We start from the raw sequence: 13,404 nt of genomic DNA, 5'->3' as shown, positions 1-13,404 counted from the left end.
TATATATATATATATATATATATATATATACATGCCGTTTGGAATGTGATACGATCGAAACCACAGATAATATTTTAATAATAATAATACTATGTTTTCAAATAGATTTGGCTATCTCTTGGGCCATTTAGACGAAGAACTGAACCAGCAAATGGCGCCGTCCGTGGTTCGCGTCAAGGTGACGGCGGACGGATGCTACTGCTTTGTGGGATGTCGAGGGAACACGCCCAAGACCATCATGGCGATTCATTTGGATAAATTCAGGCATGAAAAAGGTATATATATCTGCAAATAATTAAAAAATATGGCGAACACTATGAAAGGATTATATATATGTATATATATAGGGGTGGTGGGATTAGTCTCATTGTGCGTGTATGTGTAGACAACGACGACGACGACAATTTGCAAAAGTACTTTATGAACGATTCGAAAATGCGGGTGCGTCTGCTCCAAATACATACATGTATATAATGGTACTTATGTATAATATATATATATTATCAATATATTAGGGCTTTGCAGACGTGTCGCCGAATGCATCTGCCCCGGGGAACCCCCTTCGAAGCTATTACCTTGTCGCAGGGCTGGGCGTGGGTCATTATCGCGTGTGGAGATTCGACGAACGACCGCTGGGGGCCGACCCTTCCTGGACGTACTTGCATCAATTCGGCGCATCCAGGTAATATATATATTGGCCGTGGAAACCCAAAGTTGGACTTTAGAGCTGCTGATTGGCTAAATCCATCGATCGATTCGTTATACTGCATTTTGTATGTAAGACGTGGTGCTGTGGTATATATACGAATTTGAGGTTGATTTCCTGCAACCTGATTGGCTCAATTCTTCTGTAAACATTTATATTGGTTGTGTGTGAATTCATATTTCATATCGCTCCCAGTAGAATCAAACCACAATAACTGCATGACAGTCCAAAACTCTATTGTCCTTTTATTACCCAAACTTGTGGACTTTGGTGCGAATCGCCAAACCTATCGATTGATATTCTTTGAAGTTTGTATGTAAAAAGAAAGGTAGTCCGGTGGTGATTTGAATCACACTAATTGAAGTCGCACACTAATTACATGTTTGTGGTGGTTTCCTGCAATCTGATTGGCTCCATACTACTGCTGCCGAGGATTCTCGTGTACATGTTTGTGTCGATTCTTCATTCTCCTCTATCGCTCCAGTAAGTTTCGAATAAAACACCACAATATATATATATATATATATATACATAGTTTCGCGTATTGGCATCAATAAGTACCGTGTCCACCACCAGTCAAAGGCTTGTATTATATATATATATATATATATATATTCCTTTCGTAGCAACACAGCACTCCATGCATATATCTTCTCCGTGTCGGCCACAACCATCGGGTTTGCGGGCGTGGGCAGCGACGGCAATTTAAAACTCATCACGTTCCCCACCAACCAACACTCGCAACATACCGCCGAATCCGTCCAAAAAGTGATCCCCAACACCTCGGACATTTCGTACATCAAGGGCGACTTCGCGTACGGCTACGCCACCGCCGGTCGGTTTTACCGCCTCGCCCTCTCCAGTACGTTTCTTGTCATGGTCATGATCATGACCGTGGATGGATATGGCAGATCCGACGCAGCACCGCGACTCGTTTGATCTCGTGGTGGACGCGGCGCGCAAAAATTCGCGCTCCATCGGGTTTGTCGAACACATTTGTGCCACGGATGTACGTACTACTACTTGCCACGCAATGTTGAGCGTTCAAAGAAGTCGTCACAACGCTTTCTATATATATATATATATATATATATATATATTGATATATATATGCTGCCTCGTTGAATACAACCGATTGATACAGCCTAATGATGATGTTCATTGCACGATAGATGATGTATCGTGAGTTTTGGAATGTGGTGAATGAACAGTCGTGGAGGACCCACGTCACTATATATATATATATAATACTTATATATATGTATAATACTTATATGTATAATACTTATATATATATAATACTTAAATATATATATATATATGCATTTGTATTGTTTGACTTTGACGGCACTGTTTTGATGGCCAATTGTCACTGTATGTTAGCTTGGATGGCACTAAATTTTGGATGGTCATGGTCACTATACATACTTTTAGCGACGACATTGCAGTATGGCATGATAGTGATGGGGTGATGTTCCTGTCATTTACACCGTATATGTATCTATCATATCAATGCACTGTAGCAACCATTGCACTCCTTTGATGTCCACGGTCACTATATATATAGTGCCTTGCGATGGAGCAGTACATGGCCACTATTTTTCATGGCACTATTTGGATGATCATGGTCACTATTTGGATGATCATGGTCACTATATGAATCAATTGTGACCTCAATGGCACTTTCATGGTCACTATTATTGAATCCTTGGATTTCTCCATTTATGGCAGTTGGTGGTCCCTCCCTATATATATATATATATATATATATATATATATGCTGTGACACCGTTGAACATTGACAGTACCACACACCCAAGTGCTGGTTCAATGACTCTGACGTAGGATGGCGTGCACGTGGTAGCCATCACAGACCAAGTCGTGTACTATTGCATGACCGACGGCGCGGCGTCCACGGGCAACTACGTCATGCACATGATGGGGGCGTCGATTCCGTCGCAGCTGGTGCCGCGGTACGGCGTCCCGTGCGCCATCTACGTGCCCAACCACGTGGCAGTCCAGGAGCCCGTGCTGCTGCTCACGACCAACGCCGAAGAAGAGAGCGACGGGTTCTTCACAGTCGACCCCGTTCGGAAGCTGCAGCGGCAGATGGCCCGCGGAAAGCCCGCGACCGGATTGAACTGCTGGGTGTGCGGCAGCCACTCGTCGCTGCATTGGGGCCTCAAGTCGGGTAAACCAAACCAGAGTGTGGGAACAACGACCATCACTCCAAGCAAAGCCAAAGCGAAACCACCAGCTAAAGACAAGCCACAACCAGTGGCACATGTTCACACTAATTTAAGTCAACGCCACGCGGCATCCCAGCGACCTGCGCCACAAGGAATGACTGGTCCACCTCGAAGTGGTACGAATACTAGTATGTACACATTGTCCTTTTCCCTCACAACTATGGAGTACTGTATGTGTGTGATTCGCCAAATCCATCGATATCGAACGTTTGGTACTGGAAATAGTGTAGTGCGAAGTACAAAAAGAGATCAAACGCAATCACACTATTTAAATACTTACACTAATACTCGATGGTAATATGTGTTGAACGGATAATTTCCTGCCATCTGATTGGCTAAATATCCTTGTGCCGATTTTCTGTCCTTGTATTTGGTTGTGTATGTCGCTCCTGTAGTATACTTCGCATTTGAATGGAAATATATAAAAGATGGACGCTTGTGTATTGTGCTTTCGAGTGAAATTTCATTGTGTTGTGGTTTCTCGTTGGAATTTAAATCGATTTGATTGGCAGATGAGCTCAAAATTATTAGCCAATCAAAACCTTCTCAATGAAATTCAACCAATCAGATCGATTGTGGATCGGTTTGGTTGGCGCGATTCGATTGCACCCCCTCCCCAAATTTGTATCAAATCGACAATATTATAATTATATAAAATACCTCTTCTCTATCTAGTCGAAATCCAAGACCTGCAAGAGAACGTGTTGACGTTGGAGGCGGAATTGGCTAAAGCCCAAACTCGAGTGACGCAAGTGAAAAACGAAGCGGACCGGCGGCTGCGGGCAGAGTTGCAGCTGCGACGGTCTTGGAAAAAGCAGCAATTGGAGTTTGAAGCCCAACTGGCCACTGGTATTTATATATATATATATATATAGTAGATATCTATCCGTTGCCGTATAGTTCGCAGATATGTTTTTGATTTGGTACGAGTTTCGCGCGTCGATCCTGAAGCTCTCTCTCCCATTGGTTCAATCTGAAAATACTTGTTGCTGATTGGCTACATTGTTTTTTCTTTTATTCCGTGCTTTCTGCGGAAAAGTGATATTTCAGGCGAGCTTTCGCATCATTGGGAGAAATTTGTGGCATATTAATGATATTTATATATATATATTCTTTGAAGTATACATATATGTTTCTAAACGATACATTTTTTAAAATATATACTTGAGGTATTTATATATATATCAATATCGTAGCAAACGCCAACGTGGACAACTTGACGATTCAAAACGTTGCGATAATGGCGCAATTCAAAGAAATGGAGACGAAACTCGCCCACGACGCCGTGCGGCACGAACAGGAAGCAGGGGTATACATATATATATATATATATATATATATATATATATATATATCGAAGGCTATGTCCTAACATATAAATATATCGATCGTAGGTACGGGTACAATACGATCAACTGTGTGGCCAAGTACGCGACAAGCTGAGCCGCGTAGACGACCACCAAAAGATTTTGGAGCAAACGACCAAGTCGTTGCTCCAGCAACTCCAACGCAACTCGCAGTTGCTCAAGCACGACGGCGCCGAGACCAACGTGGAAACGGCCAAGTCCGAGTGCGTCATCTGCCGCGATCGACCCGCCAACACGGCCGTGTACCCGTGTGGACACTTGTGTTTTTGCCAAGAAGATGGCGAAAAGTATCAGAACCACCTGCGCCACCAAAAGCAGTGCCCCGTGTGTCAAGTGGAAATGATCTCGCTCTTGCGCATCTACGCTCCTTAGTAGTAGTAGCTCCACTGTACTAGTATATGTAGCCTCGGTAGTAAAGAAATACGCATGTATGAACCAATGTGTTTTGTCATATATATAATGTACATAGTAGTGCTGCTTAAGTGAATGGATGTACAAGGTAGAGTCGCAGGAACGCACACGTTATGACTGCGTGATGGTTGGCAAGCGCAGGAAGCAAGTGTGGCGGATGAGGCGGCAGTTGGTTGTCATTGGCGTCCTACAACCAGCGATGCGGAGAAATATATCGATATTTGTCGATATTATCTGCAGCAAGACTTATTGCCCCATTCTATTCGATATCGATAAAATATCGAGATACACGTGCGATATCGATAGAATATCCAAGTCATCCATTCGATATCGATATATTATCGTGTTTCACATTCGATTTCGATATATATTGCGTATGTTTGTACGTAGTACTAACGTTAGTATATGAATGTACAACCACGATATACTATATCCGATATATATATATATATATATATATACTAGTATATCGAATACTAGTATCGTACTGACGTTGCGATATCGATATGATAATTGCACCATTGCGTTCGATACGATATTACTATTTTATCGAGATAGCTTTCGATAAGCGATACTATATATTATATCTAAATCTAGATACCTAGATACGATACGATGTCAAAATCGATAAATCGATGTCGCTACAACTAAGCATGTACATATGTAGCATTGCATGGTGATGTGCTGCATAACGACATGCCTACAAGGGGCATGCAATACTGTATCACATGTCAGTCACATGATGGATGCGCAGGCAACGTGAAGGTGCTGACTTACACGCCCGATGAGTCATATACATACTGCATGTCCTTCAACTCATGCCTCACATTTGCCGCCCGCCTCAGCATGAACATGAGGGATGCCGCCTGCGTTTTCCGGAGATCGTGGTGCAAACTATTCAAAACACAAGTCATTTTACATACATATTAGTTAATATTTAGTGCAATACTAGATCCATTTTGCATTGAAAATGGTAAATTATACTGCTACCATTCGTACATATCGGATCCGGGGAAGTCCACATGAATATTCCGGGTTTGAGATAGGACGTATTTGATTGGCTAAAATTCAACAAATGGAATATTTTGAGCATTTGACAACGCGTCATTTCCGAATTTCACTTGCGGCGCTCAGTATCGTTCGAACAGCATGGGAGACTACGGCCAGTACATCGTTCCGACGGCGGACGTCATGATCAACTTCAAGGTGGGCCAGCCGGCGCCGACCATGCTGCCCCTGCAGCTTATCCGTGAGTCCGCGGCAGACAAGTTTCTGGAAACGGACCCCATGTTCCTCCAATACGGACACATCAAGGGGTACCCGAAATTCCGCCAAGCGTTGGCAAAGTTCCTCACCGAAGGGTACCACGCGCCTGTGGACCCTGAGCGCCTCTTTGTCACGAACGGCATCACGGGCGGTCTCGCGTTGCTCATTTCGTTGTACCTCAAGTCGGGCGACTTGGTGTTCATGGAAGAACCGACGTACTTTTTGGCGCTGAGCATCATGAAGGATTTCAAGATGAACGTCAAGCAAATCGAGATGGAAGAAGACGGGTTGAACGTCGTTAAGTTGGAAGAAGTCCTCCGCAGTGGAGTGGTCCCCAAGGTCTTCTACACGATCCCAACCTGCCACAACCCCACGGGCCGCACCATGAGCACGGCCAAGCGCCAAAAACTCGTGGAGCTCAGTCACGAATACGGATTCACGATCATTGCCGACGAAGTGTACCAGCTCTTGTCGTTTCCCCACGTCACCCCTCCCCCTCCGTTCTTCACGTTTGACAAGTACGACACCGTGTTGGCGTTGGGCTCGTTTTCCAAGATCCTGGCCCCCGCGCTTCGCCTCGGATGGGTGCAGGCCTCCCCCAAGCTCCTTCAACCGTTGATCGCGTCAGGGCAATTGGACAGCAGCGGTGGCATCAACCCTGTGATCCAAGGCATTGTGCACACGGCGTTGACATCGGGTCGCCAAGCGCAGCACTTGAAGTGGACGACCGAAACGTTGTGGTCCCGCGCGGACACGCTCATGAAGGCGTTGGAAGCAAAGTTGCCGGTTGGCACGACGTTTGAACGCCCCGACGGCGGGTATTTCGTCCTCGTGCGCCTTCCCGACGGGTTGCACGCGTCGGAGCTGCTTCCCATTGCCGAGAAGCACAAGGTTCAGTTCCTTCCTGGGGCGTCGTTCGCCAAGACCATGTCCAACTACCTCCGCCTCAGCTTTTCGTGGTACACGGCCGACGAAATGGTGGTCGGCGCCGAACGACTGGCCGCTGCGATCACAGAATACCAAGCCATCAAGGCAAACCAGTCGAGCCCGGCTGACGCCGCTGCTACCGCGTCGACTGCGTCCGTCACGTCGGTGGCCCTCCATGGAGCCAACGGCCGTTTGGGCCAGTTGATCGCGTTGGAACTGCAAAAAGACGCGGCGTCGTTCGTGTCCACGGGTGTGTTGGACGTGCGTTCCAAGGCCTCGTCTTCGATCCCGCCGTCGACGCAAGTGGTCATCGACGTGACCCTGCCGTCTGGAACGGCGGCGTTGGTGCAGACGTTGCTCCAGGGCCCGACGTACCCCGCGCTCGTAGTCGGCACCACTGGCGCGTTGCCCCTCGACCTGCTGCGCCAATATGCCGACAAGGCGCCCGTTGTGATCAAATCCAACTTTTCGGTCGGCGTGCCCCTCGTCGCGGAACTGGCGGCCGCCGCGGCCCTAGCGCTGCCCAAGGGCGGCGACTGGAACGTCCAACTGAGCGAGATCCACCACACCAAAAAGCTGGACGCCCCGTCCGGCACGGGCAAGACCCTCGCCGGCGCCATCAAGCGCACAGGCGTCTTCGACAAGGTCGACGTCGAAAGCCTCCGCCTCGGCGATGAAATCGGCACCCACACCGTCTACTTTGCCGGCCCGGGCGAGCGCATTGAGATCAAGCACGTCGCAACCCGCCGCGAAGTGTTTGCGCTTGGCGCGCTGCGCACAGCCGCATGGGCAGTAACTCAACCCAAGGGATTGTACTATTAACATCCATGGATTGTATTAATAATATCCATGGACCCGTGAACATTAATAGTATGATATATGTTTGATAGTTGTTGGTTTGACCCATAACGTTACGAATAATAAATACCTCCAAGTACGTATTAATAGTACCACTAGTAGTAGTATTAATAGTAAGAGTAACACGCTAGAGATTTCACTAGCATTTGACGCCTGATGTCGTTCGAGTGGCGTCATTGCATGCTGATTGGTGGATAAAAAATGATCCGACTCTTGGATGTCACAAGCACACGACTGTATTTGGATGTTGTAAATCAACGACAGACCAGCCTTATCGACAGGTAGTAATACTAGTAGTAGTAGGTCGTTAGCTGTTATTTCGACACTTGTTCCGAGCGAGCCCTTCACTTTTCATGGTTAACTTTAGTACCGTTAAGAGTTCGTTTAGGTGCAAGGTAGTAAGTTACTTCGAAGTCCAGTCTTGCAAACCACAAAGGGGTCTCTATCTCCACTGTGTTGATAGGGAACTAAAACTGTGAAAATGGGGCCATACGTAGTACATAAAGTATTCCAATTACGCGTAGTAGCCACAGCTCATGCGGTAGATGACATAGTACTCCTTTAAGTCAAAGCCTCGAGATCTGTGTGTTAAGTCGGTATGGCAGCGGTATCGGGGACAGCCGACACGACCGATTCGGTTGGTGGGTCGAGGTCCGCGATGGGTCGTCCGGGATGGTTGCCGCCGAGGAGGCTGGGGAGGGCATCGAGGGCCATGCCTTGCTTTTGCGCCTCGACGACAAATGCGGGCGCGGACTTGTAAATTTGAATCTTTTGGCGGGTTTCGGGGTCGATGAACGATGAAATGACCTTCCACGTGCCCCAAAACACAAACGGTGCGTTCACAAGGTACATGCGGAAGAGCGATTCGGGGTAGTACACTTGACCGAGGTCGAAAATCGGCTTCAAGTACGACATGACGCTGGGCGCTACATGTTTCCACGCCATCCCCGCCAGGTCGAAAATGTAAATGTGCTTGTACACGAGTTTGCCCTTGCGTTTGGACGACGCCGCCAACCTACAAACAAGTAACGTTTCGGTTCGCCTTTGAAAGTATAATTACAATTGGACACGTTGATGTTTAACTTACTCTGCTTGGATATGCTCCAAGTGTTTCATACGGTGACGGAGGATCTCGTCCACGGTGAAATGGGCGTGGAAGCTGTCCACATTGATCTCGACGAGACGCTCCATGTTGATTACATGGCCCGCTGCGTCCTCGCCGTACACTGCCGACGGCCAGCACTGGTGAAACAAACTCGCTTTTTCCAACGGCACCGTCAAAATCCCATCGGCGCCGTTTTGCGTACGCCAATCCTACGTTTTTTGTGTTTATGCCAAGGCATATTATGGGATCGATCGATCCTGCACCGAGTATGTCTGTGGGCCATAAGGAAGTAAGTGTGCGTTCGTTACCTTGATTCGTTTGACTTCGGCCAAGGTCTTTTCCATGCGGTGCTTCTTATCGCCGCGAAACGCGCGCGCAAGGCGGATGCAAAACTCGCTGCTCACGTCATCGCCATGCGCTGCCTTGATGGCGTCGTAGAAGGGCTGGTCGGCTGCGTCCAAAGGTGCTGACTCGTCCATCGATCAGCCTGCTAACGATCAAAATGAGGAATTCAAACCCGATAACCGTAAGCAAGCGAATACGCTAGAAATAGCCATTGGTTACATTTATTTATACTAGTAGTAGTTACGCGGCTTGGCGCAACGGCAAGGCTGGCTATGTTTGGATATTATCACATTTTTCAAATGCCAGTTGAGAAAGGCCATTTGGACATTTGAACCAATCATCGGCGGGCTTATCGGTGATTGGGTGAATCCACGTTAGACGCTTTTTTTTGTTTGGGATATCCGGATACAGTGTTCCGGATACTGGTTGGTGTCAAAAACTGCAAATCGTCACATCGCACATCCGCCACCATGACCGACGGCCCTTCTTTTGACCAACTGCGCGCTTCGTTGCTCGACCTGTCCGAGCCCATGGGCAAGCGCACCCGCGCTGTCTTCTACCTACGTACCCGTGGTGGTAAAGACGACCTGCAAGTTCTCTTGGAAGGTATGCTGTCTGTGTCCCAATGATGGATTGTCCTTGATGTCGTCCGTCCGTAGCTCTGCCCAACAAGAAGGACTCGGAACTCATGCGCCACGAACTGGCGTACGTGATCGGTCAGTTCCAAGACGTCGTCGCATGCCCGGTATTGGAAGCTGTGCTTGCCGACGTCGACGACGACTGCATGGTCCGCCACGAAGCAGCCGAGGCGCTGGGTGCGATCGGAGACGCATCATCCATTGACATCCTGGAGCGATTTTCCCACGACGCTGCGCTCGAAGTGGCGGAGACGTGCGCGTTGGCCCTTCGTTTAGTCAAGTACAAACATGCTGGACACGTAATATCCCCGTCTTCCTATTCATTCCATCCTTCCTTCCTCACTCACATGTGAACATACGCAGGATGCTTCCGAAGCCGCCGACGAAATGGATCGCAATCCATATTACTCGGTGGATCCTGCGCCCGCCATGCCAAAGTCCAAGTCCACCGACGAACTCCAAGCCATCTTGTTGGACACGTCGCGATCCATGTTTGACCGGTACCGCGCCATGTTTTCCCTTCGCAACCGCAACACGGAAGACGCTGCTCTGGTACGATGCCACGTCATATACTTGGCAATTGTATACTCATAGCCAACTCAGGCATTGGCGAGTGCGTTCCACGACACGAGCGCGTTGTTTCGACATGAAATCGCCTACGTCATGGGCCAAATGGCCAACCCCGTGACCGTGCCGGCGCTCAAAGAGGTAACTCTCTTGTTTGGATTGTATATATATATCTTGGAATAAAGTGATTTTTCTTTATATTTACTAATTCGGTTTTAGGTGCTGATCAACGAAGCGGAACACCGCATGGTGCGCCACGAAGCGGCCGAAGCGCTGGGGGCCATCGGCACGGCAGAATGCGAAGACATTCTCAAGGTAAGATTCATATAATTCCTGGTGTTATATAGTCCATCGGACTTTGTACTGAAATTTGTATGTGAGAAATGGTCTAGCGGAAATGCCCGTCACACTAATTGAAGTCACACACTAATTAGCTGTTGATTGGTTGTTGACCTGATGATTTCCTGCAATCTGATTGGCTAACTGTACATTCTTCTGCCATTTCTTCTGTACTTTTGGTTGTGTCGATATATTCGGCACGTGGCTCCAATTTTGATATAAACATAAGATAAATATCTTTGGGAAGGATACAAGCAAGTACGATGCATGGAGCATGATGATAAGTCGAATGCTGTATTGAATGGACATGTGGGTGTGTAGGTGTACTTGAAGGATGCTCATCAGGTGGTGCGCGAGAGCTGCGAAGTGGCGCTGGATATTATCGACTACTGGGCCCAACCGCAAGCCCAGAACGCGTAAACAATGAAGTTACACCGATAGAGGGGCACATCCTTGGATATATATATCTATACTACTGGCTTGTAAAAGTCGGCCATAGCTACTACATAAATACACTGTGCGGACAGACTCCATGATCACTTAGTATGATGGAGTGATGCGGTCGAGCTTTTTCAAGTCCAAGTCCAAAGCGCGCAATTCACGGCGGGCCAGCCAGCAGGCCGCGGCAAAGAGCCGAGGACCCATGACGATGGCCGAGACGGTCGTTGGATTGACGGTGTCGGTAGTTGTGGCGAGGAGGACCAACTTCTGCTGCTGCTGCTGCCACAATGAGTACAGCACTCCGCTGACGAGCCAGCTGATTACGACGAGGCACCGGGTGGTCCATTGCACCATTGGATGCCGACTCCAGAGGACGAGGCTGGCTTCGCCAATGTACCCCACAATCGCAAGCTTGTACATGTACAAGAGGTACTGCATGTGGATGGCATCTCCCGTAGAAGCGGAAGACAATGGAAGGAAATACAGTTGCCACGCCATGGCGCCAGTTAGAAGGAAGCCAAGGACGGCAAGCACACCCCGCCATACACGTGATTGGGTGATGTTTTGCTCGCGTAGGACATTAAGAAGTTGGACATCCACGGCGGTAGCGGTGGTGGCGGGCGAGGAAGATGGTGGCGGCATGGTTGCTACATTCGAATTTGCTTTTGTAACGGTTTGTTTGTCCAAGGGTTTTGCGCAATGCAGGATGCGTTTAAACTGAGATCAACGAAGTATAAACCGCTTTAAGCATTAAAACATACTCGATCGTATTGCGTTTTATGTATTTGGGACGGCCACGGATTGGTCAAAATCCTGGCAACGGTTGTCTCGTCGACTTTGGACGTTTCTCGAACGGCGGCCGCAAACCTGAACATTCGATGCGAACGTTTGAAACATGTTTGAAACACCCGATTTCAGTTCATGTACCTTGAAAACGATGTTTAAAACATGTTCGATCTGTTTGAAACTCACGTTGAGGAGTGGCCCATGTCCTTCACTTTGAATTTAGCTCCCTCAGCATCAACATGTCCTCCGCCTTGCGCAAATTGATTCCCTTGGGCAACCGCGTGCTCATCAAGAAGGTTGAGCCCGTGCTAAAGACGGCCGGTGGCATCTACCTTCCTGACTCGGGCAAGAACTCGCAAACCGAAGGCGAAGTCGTCGCCGTCGGCCCTGGCGCGCGCAACCACGAAGGTTCCCTCATCCCGTTGGGTGTGTCGGTGGGCGACAAGGTGTTGCTGCCGGAATACGGCGGATCCGTCCTCAAGTTGGGTGAAGATGAGTTCCACCTGTACCGCGATGAAGAAATCCTCGGCAAGTTCCATTAAGCACCGTCGCCGCTGCCTGTAGTCTAGAGATCGTCTGTTGTGCAACACTGCGCTGTTCAATGGAAACCCAATTTTTGACATAACCCTCGAGTTTGGCTACCTGTTGACCCCCCGCAACATGCGACTTACCGCACTTCGGCCCTTCTTTCTCTTGGATATGGTGATGGCCATGATCGTAGATCGCTCGGAATGGTGCTGACCCCTCGACCGACCCCCCATGACATAGCAATCCATCCTGACCTAGTACATGCACAGAATTCGCCACGTTCCTCCGCTCTACTACTGGATCTACCCTCGTTCATCCCCATGTACTAGCTACCAAAATCCAAGTTCTACCGACACGACGATATCCATATTCTCCATCCCACTTGTATCCATGTCATAAGCATGCGCTTTATGCATCTTTCTACGCCTCGACATGGAACGCCTTGCACAGCGCCGGGTGCCTTCCGCAGTCCGTGTCGTGCTTAACAATCGCATGAAACAGCCCTGGCTCCGACACGGAGTGGAACCCGCGGCCGATTTGGGGGCGATAGTACGACCAGTCGGCCGCCGACAGCGTAAATCGAACGGTCGTGGCTTCTTGGGGTTGCAGTGACACTTTGGTAAAGTGTTTGAGCAACTTGACTTCGGGCACCGCGCCATGACGCACCTATCGCCATCGTCGTCACCACTAGTACTACTAGTACTATAGTACTCCTACTCCTAGTACCTTTTGCGAGATGAACACAAACACGACTTCTTTGCCGGCACGGAGCCCCGTGTTGGTGACAGTCACATCCAACGTCAGCGTTCCATTGGACCAGACTTTGGTGTCAGACAGTGTCACATTTGAGTACTCGAACGACGTGTAGCTC

General features: G+C 48.5%; 7 protein-coding genes across 8 annotated transcripts in view; 4 read left to right on the top strand and 3 right to left on the bottom strand.

Annotated features, from left to right (window-relative positions):
• Nucleotides 1-4,763, top strand: part of H257_09121 — a 6,924-nt gene extending 2,161 nt beyond the window's left edge. The window contains exons 5-13 of one of the 2 annotated variants that reach the window (XM_009835238.1): nt 106-275; nt 386-441; nt 516-682; nt 1,333-1,568; nt 1,618-1,715; nt 2,552-3,071; nt 3,631-3,804; nt 4,152-4,264; nt 4,350-4,763. In XM_009835238.1, the coding sequence (XP_009833540.1) occupies nt 106-275; nt 386-441; nt 516-682; nt 1,333-1,568; nt 1,618-1,715; nt 2,552-3,071; nt 3,631-3,804; nt 4,152-4,264; nt 4,350-4,694 (1,879 nt within the window). In that variant the 3' untranslated portion in view covers nt 4,695-4,763. Of the gene's footprint in view, nt 1-105; nt 276-385; nt 442-515; nt 683-1,332; nt 1,569-1,617; nt 1,716-2,551; nt 3,084-3,630; nt 3,805-4,151; nt 4,265-4,349 lie in introns of both variants that reach the window. The other variant, XM_009835239.1, reaches the window with a different exon arrangement.
• Nucleotides 4,764-5,851: 1,088 nt separating this feature from the next.
• Nucleotides 5,852-7,867, top strand: H257_09120 (hypothetical protein). Its single transcript, XM_009835237.1, has one exon. The coding sequence runs from the start codon at nt 5,883-5,885 to the stop codon at nt 7,746-7,748; it is 1,866 nt and encodes a 621-aa protein (XP_009833539.1). The 5' UTR covers nt 5,852-5,882; the 3' UTR covers nt 7,749-7,867.
• A 399-nt stretch (nt 7,868-8,266) lies between these two features.
• On the bottom strand, nt 8,267-9,443 carry H257_09119 (hypothetical protein). The gene is made up of 3 exons (XM_009835236.1): nt 9,198-9,443; nt 8,872-9,098; nt 8,267-8,799 (listed from the first exon to the last, which is right to left on the bottom strand). The coding sequence occupies exons 1-3, from the start codon at nt 9,366-9,368 to the stop codon at nt 8,373-8,375; spliced, it is 825 nt and encodes a 274-aa protein (XP_009833538.1). The 5' UTR covers nt 9,369-9,443; the 3' UTR covers nt 8,267-8,372.
• Nucleotides 9,444-9,679: 236 nt separating this feature from the next.
• H257_09117 (hypothetical protein) lies at nt 9,680-11,948 on the top strand. Its single transcript, XM_009835234.1, has 6 exons — nt 9,680-9,840; nt 9,894-10,171; nt 10,236-10,424; nt 10,476-10,580; nt 10,659-10,754; nt 11,100-11,948. Exons 1-6 carry the CDS (start codon nt 9,705-9,707, stop codon nt 11,196-11,198), a joined length of 903 nt encoding a protein of 300 aa, XP_009833536.1. The 5' UTR covers nt 9,680-9,704; the 3' UTR covers nt 11,199-11,948.
• Nucleotides 11,319-11,861, bottom strand: H257_09118 (hypothetical protein; the record flags this gene model as incomplete). The annotated part of the gene is made up of 1 exon (XM_009835235.1): nt 11,319-11,861. One exon carries the CDS (start codon nt 11,859-11,861, stop codon nt 11,319-11,321), a length of 543 nt encoding a protein of 180 aa, XP_009833537.1.
• A 269-nt stretch (nt 11,949-12,217) lies between the features above and the next one.
• H257_09116 (hypothetical protein) lies at nt 12,218-12,630 on the top strand. The gene has a single exon (XM_009835233.1). The coding sequence runs from the start codon at nt 12,245-12,247 to the stop codon at nt 12,545-12,547; it is 303 nt and encodes a 100-aa protein (XP_009833535.1). The 5' UTR covers nt 12,218-12,244; the 3' UTR covers nt 12,548-12,630.
• Nucleotides 12,631-12,953: 323 nt separating this feature from the next.
• Nucleotides 12,954-13,404, bottom strand: part of H257_09115 (hypothetical protein) — a gene marked incomplete at both ends in the record, with an annotated part of 6,127 nt that continues 5,676 nt past the window's right edge. Inside the window, 2 exons of the mRNA XM_009835232.1 lie at nt 12,954-13,199; nt 13,260-13,401. Coding sequence (XP_009833534.1) covers nt 12,954-13,199; nt 13,260-13,401 — 388 coding nt within the window. The remainder of the gene's footprint in view (nt 13,200-13,259; nt 13,402-13,404) is intronic.

This window comes from Aphanomyces astaci (assembly GCF_000520075.1).
Source record: "Aphanomyces astaci strain APO3 unplaced genomic scaffold supercont1.22, whole genome shotgun sequence".
In the NCBI taxonomy this organism is placed as follows: domain Eukaryota; phylum Oomycota; class Saprolegniomycetes; order Saprolegniales; family Verrucalvaceae; genus Aphanomyces; species Aphanomyces astaci.
This window is presented reverse-complemented; position numbering and strand designations above follow the sequence as displayed.

What these genes read in the sequence shown, in the direction of transcription:
- H257_09120 (XM_009835237.1), top strand. Translation starts at nt 5,883, where the DNA reads ATGGGAGACTACGGCCAGTACATCGTTCCGACGGCGGACGTCATGATC.
- H257_09119 (XM_009835236.1), bottom strand. Translation starts at nt 9,368, where the DNA reads ATGGACGAGTCAGCACCTTTGGACGCAGCCGACCAGCCCTTCTACGAC. An exon ending in CCGAAGTCAAACGAATCAAG is followed by an intron (nt 9,099 to 9,197) that starts GTAACGAACGCA and finishes CAAAAAACGTAG; the next exon opens with GATTGGCGTACGCAAAACGG. An exon ending in TTGGAGCATATCCAAGCAGA is followed by an intron (nt 8,800 to 8,871) that starts GTAAGTTAAACA and finishes ACTTGTTTGTAG; the next exon opens with GTTGGCGGCGTCGTCCAAAC.
- H257_09117 (XM_009835234.1), top strand. Translation starts at nt 9,705, where the DNA reads ATGACCGACGGCCCTTCTTTTGACCAACTGCGCGCTTCGTTGCTCGAC. An exon ending in ACACGGAAGACGCTGCTCTG is followed by an intron (nt 10,425 to 10,475) that starts GTACGATGCCAC and finishes TAGCCAACTCAG; the next exon opens with GCATTGGCGAGTGCGTTCCA. An exon ending in CCGTGCCGGCGCTCAAAGAG is followed by an intron (nt 10,581 to 10,658) that starts GTAACTCTCTTG and finishes ATTCGGTTTTAG; the next exon opens with GTGCTGATCAACGAAGCGGA.
- H257_09116 (XM_009835233.1), top strand. Translation starts at nt 12,245, where the DNA reads ATGTCCTCCGCCTTGCGCAAATTGATTCCCTTGGGCAACCGCGTGCTC.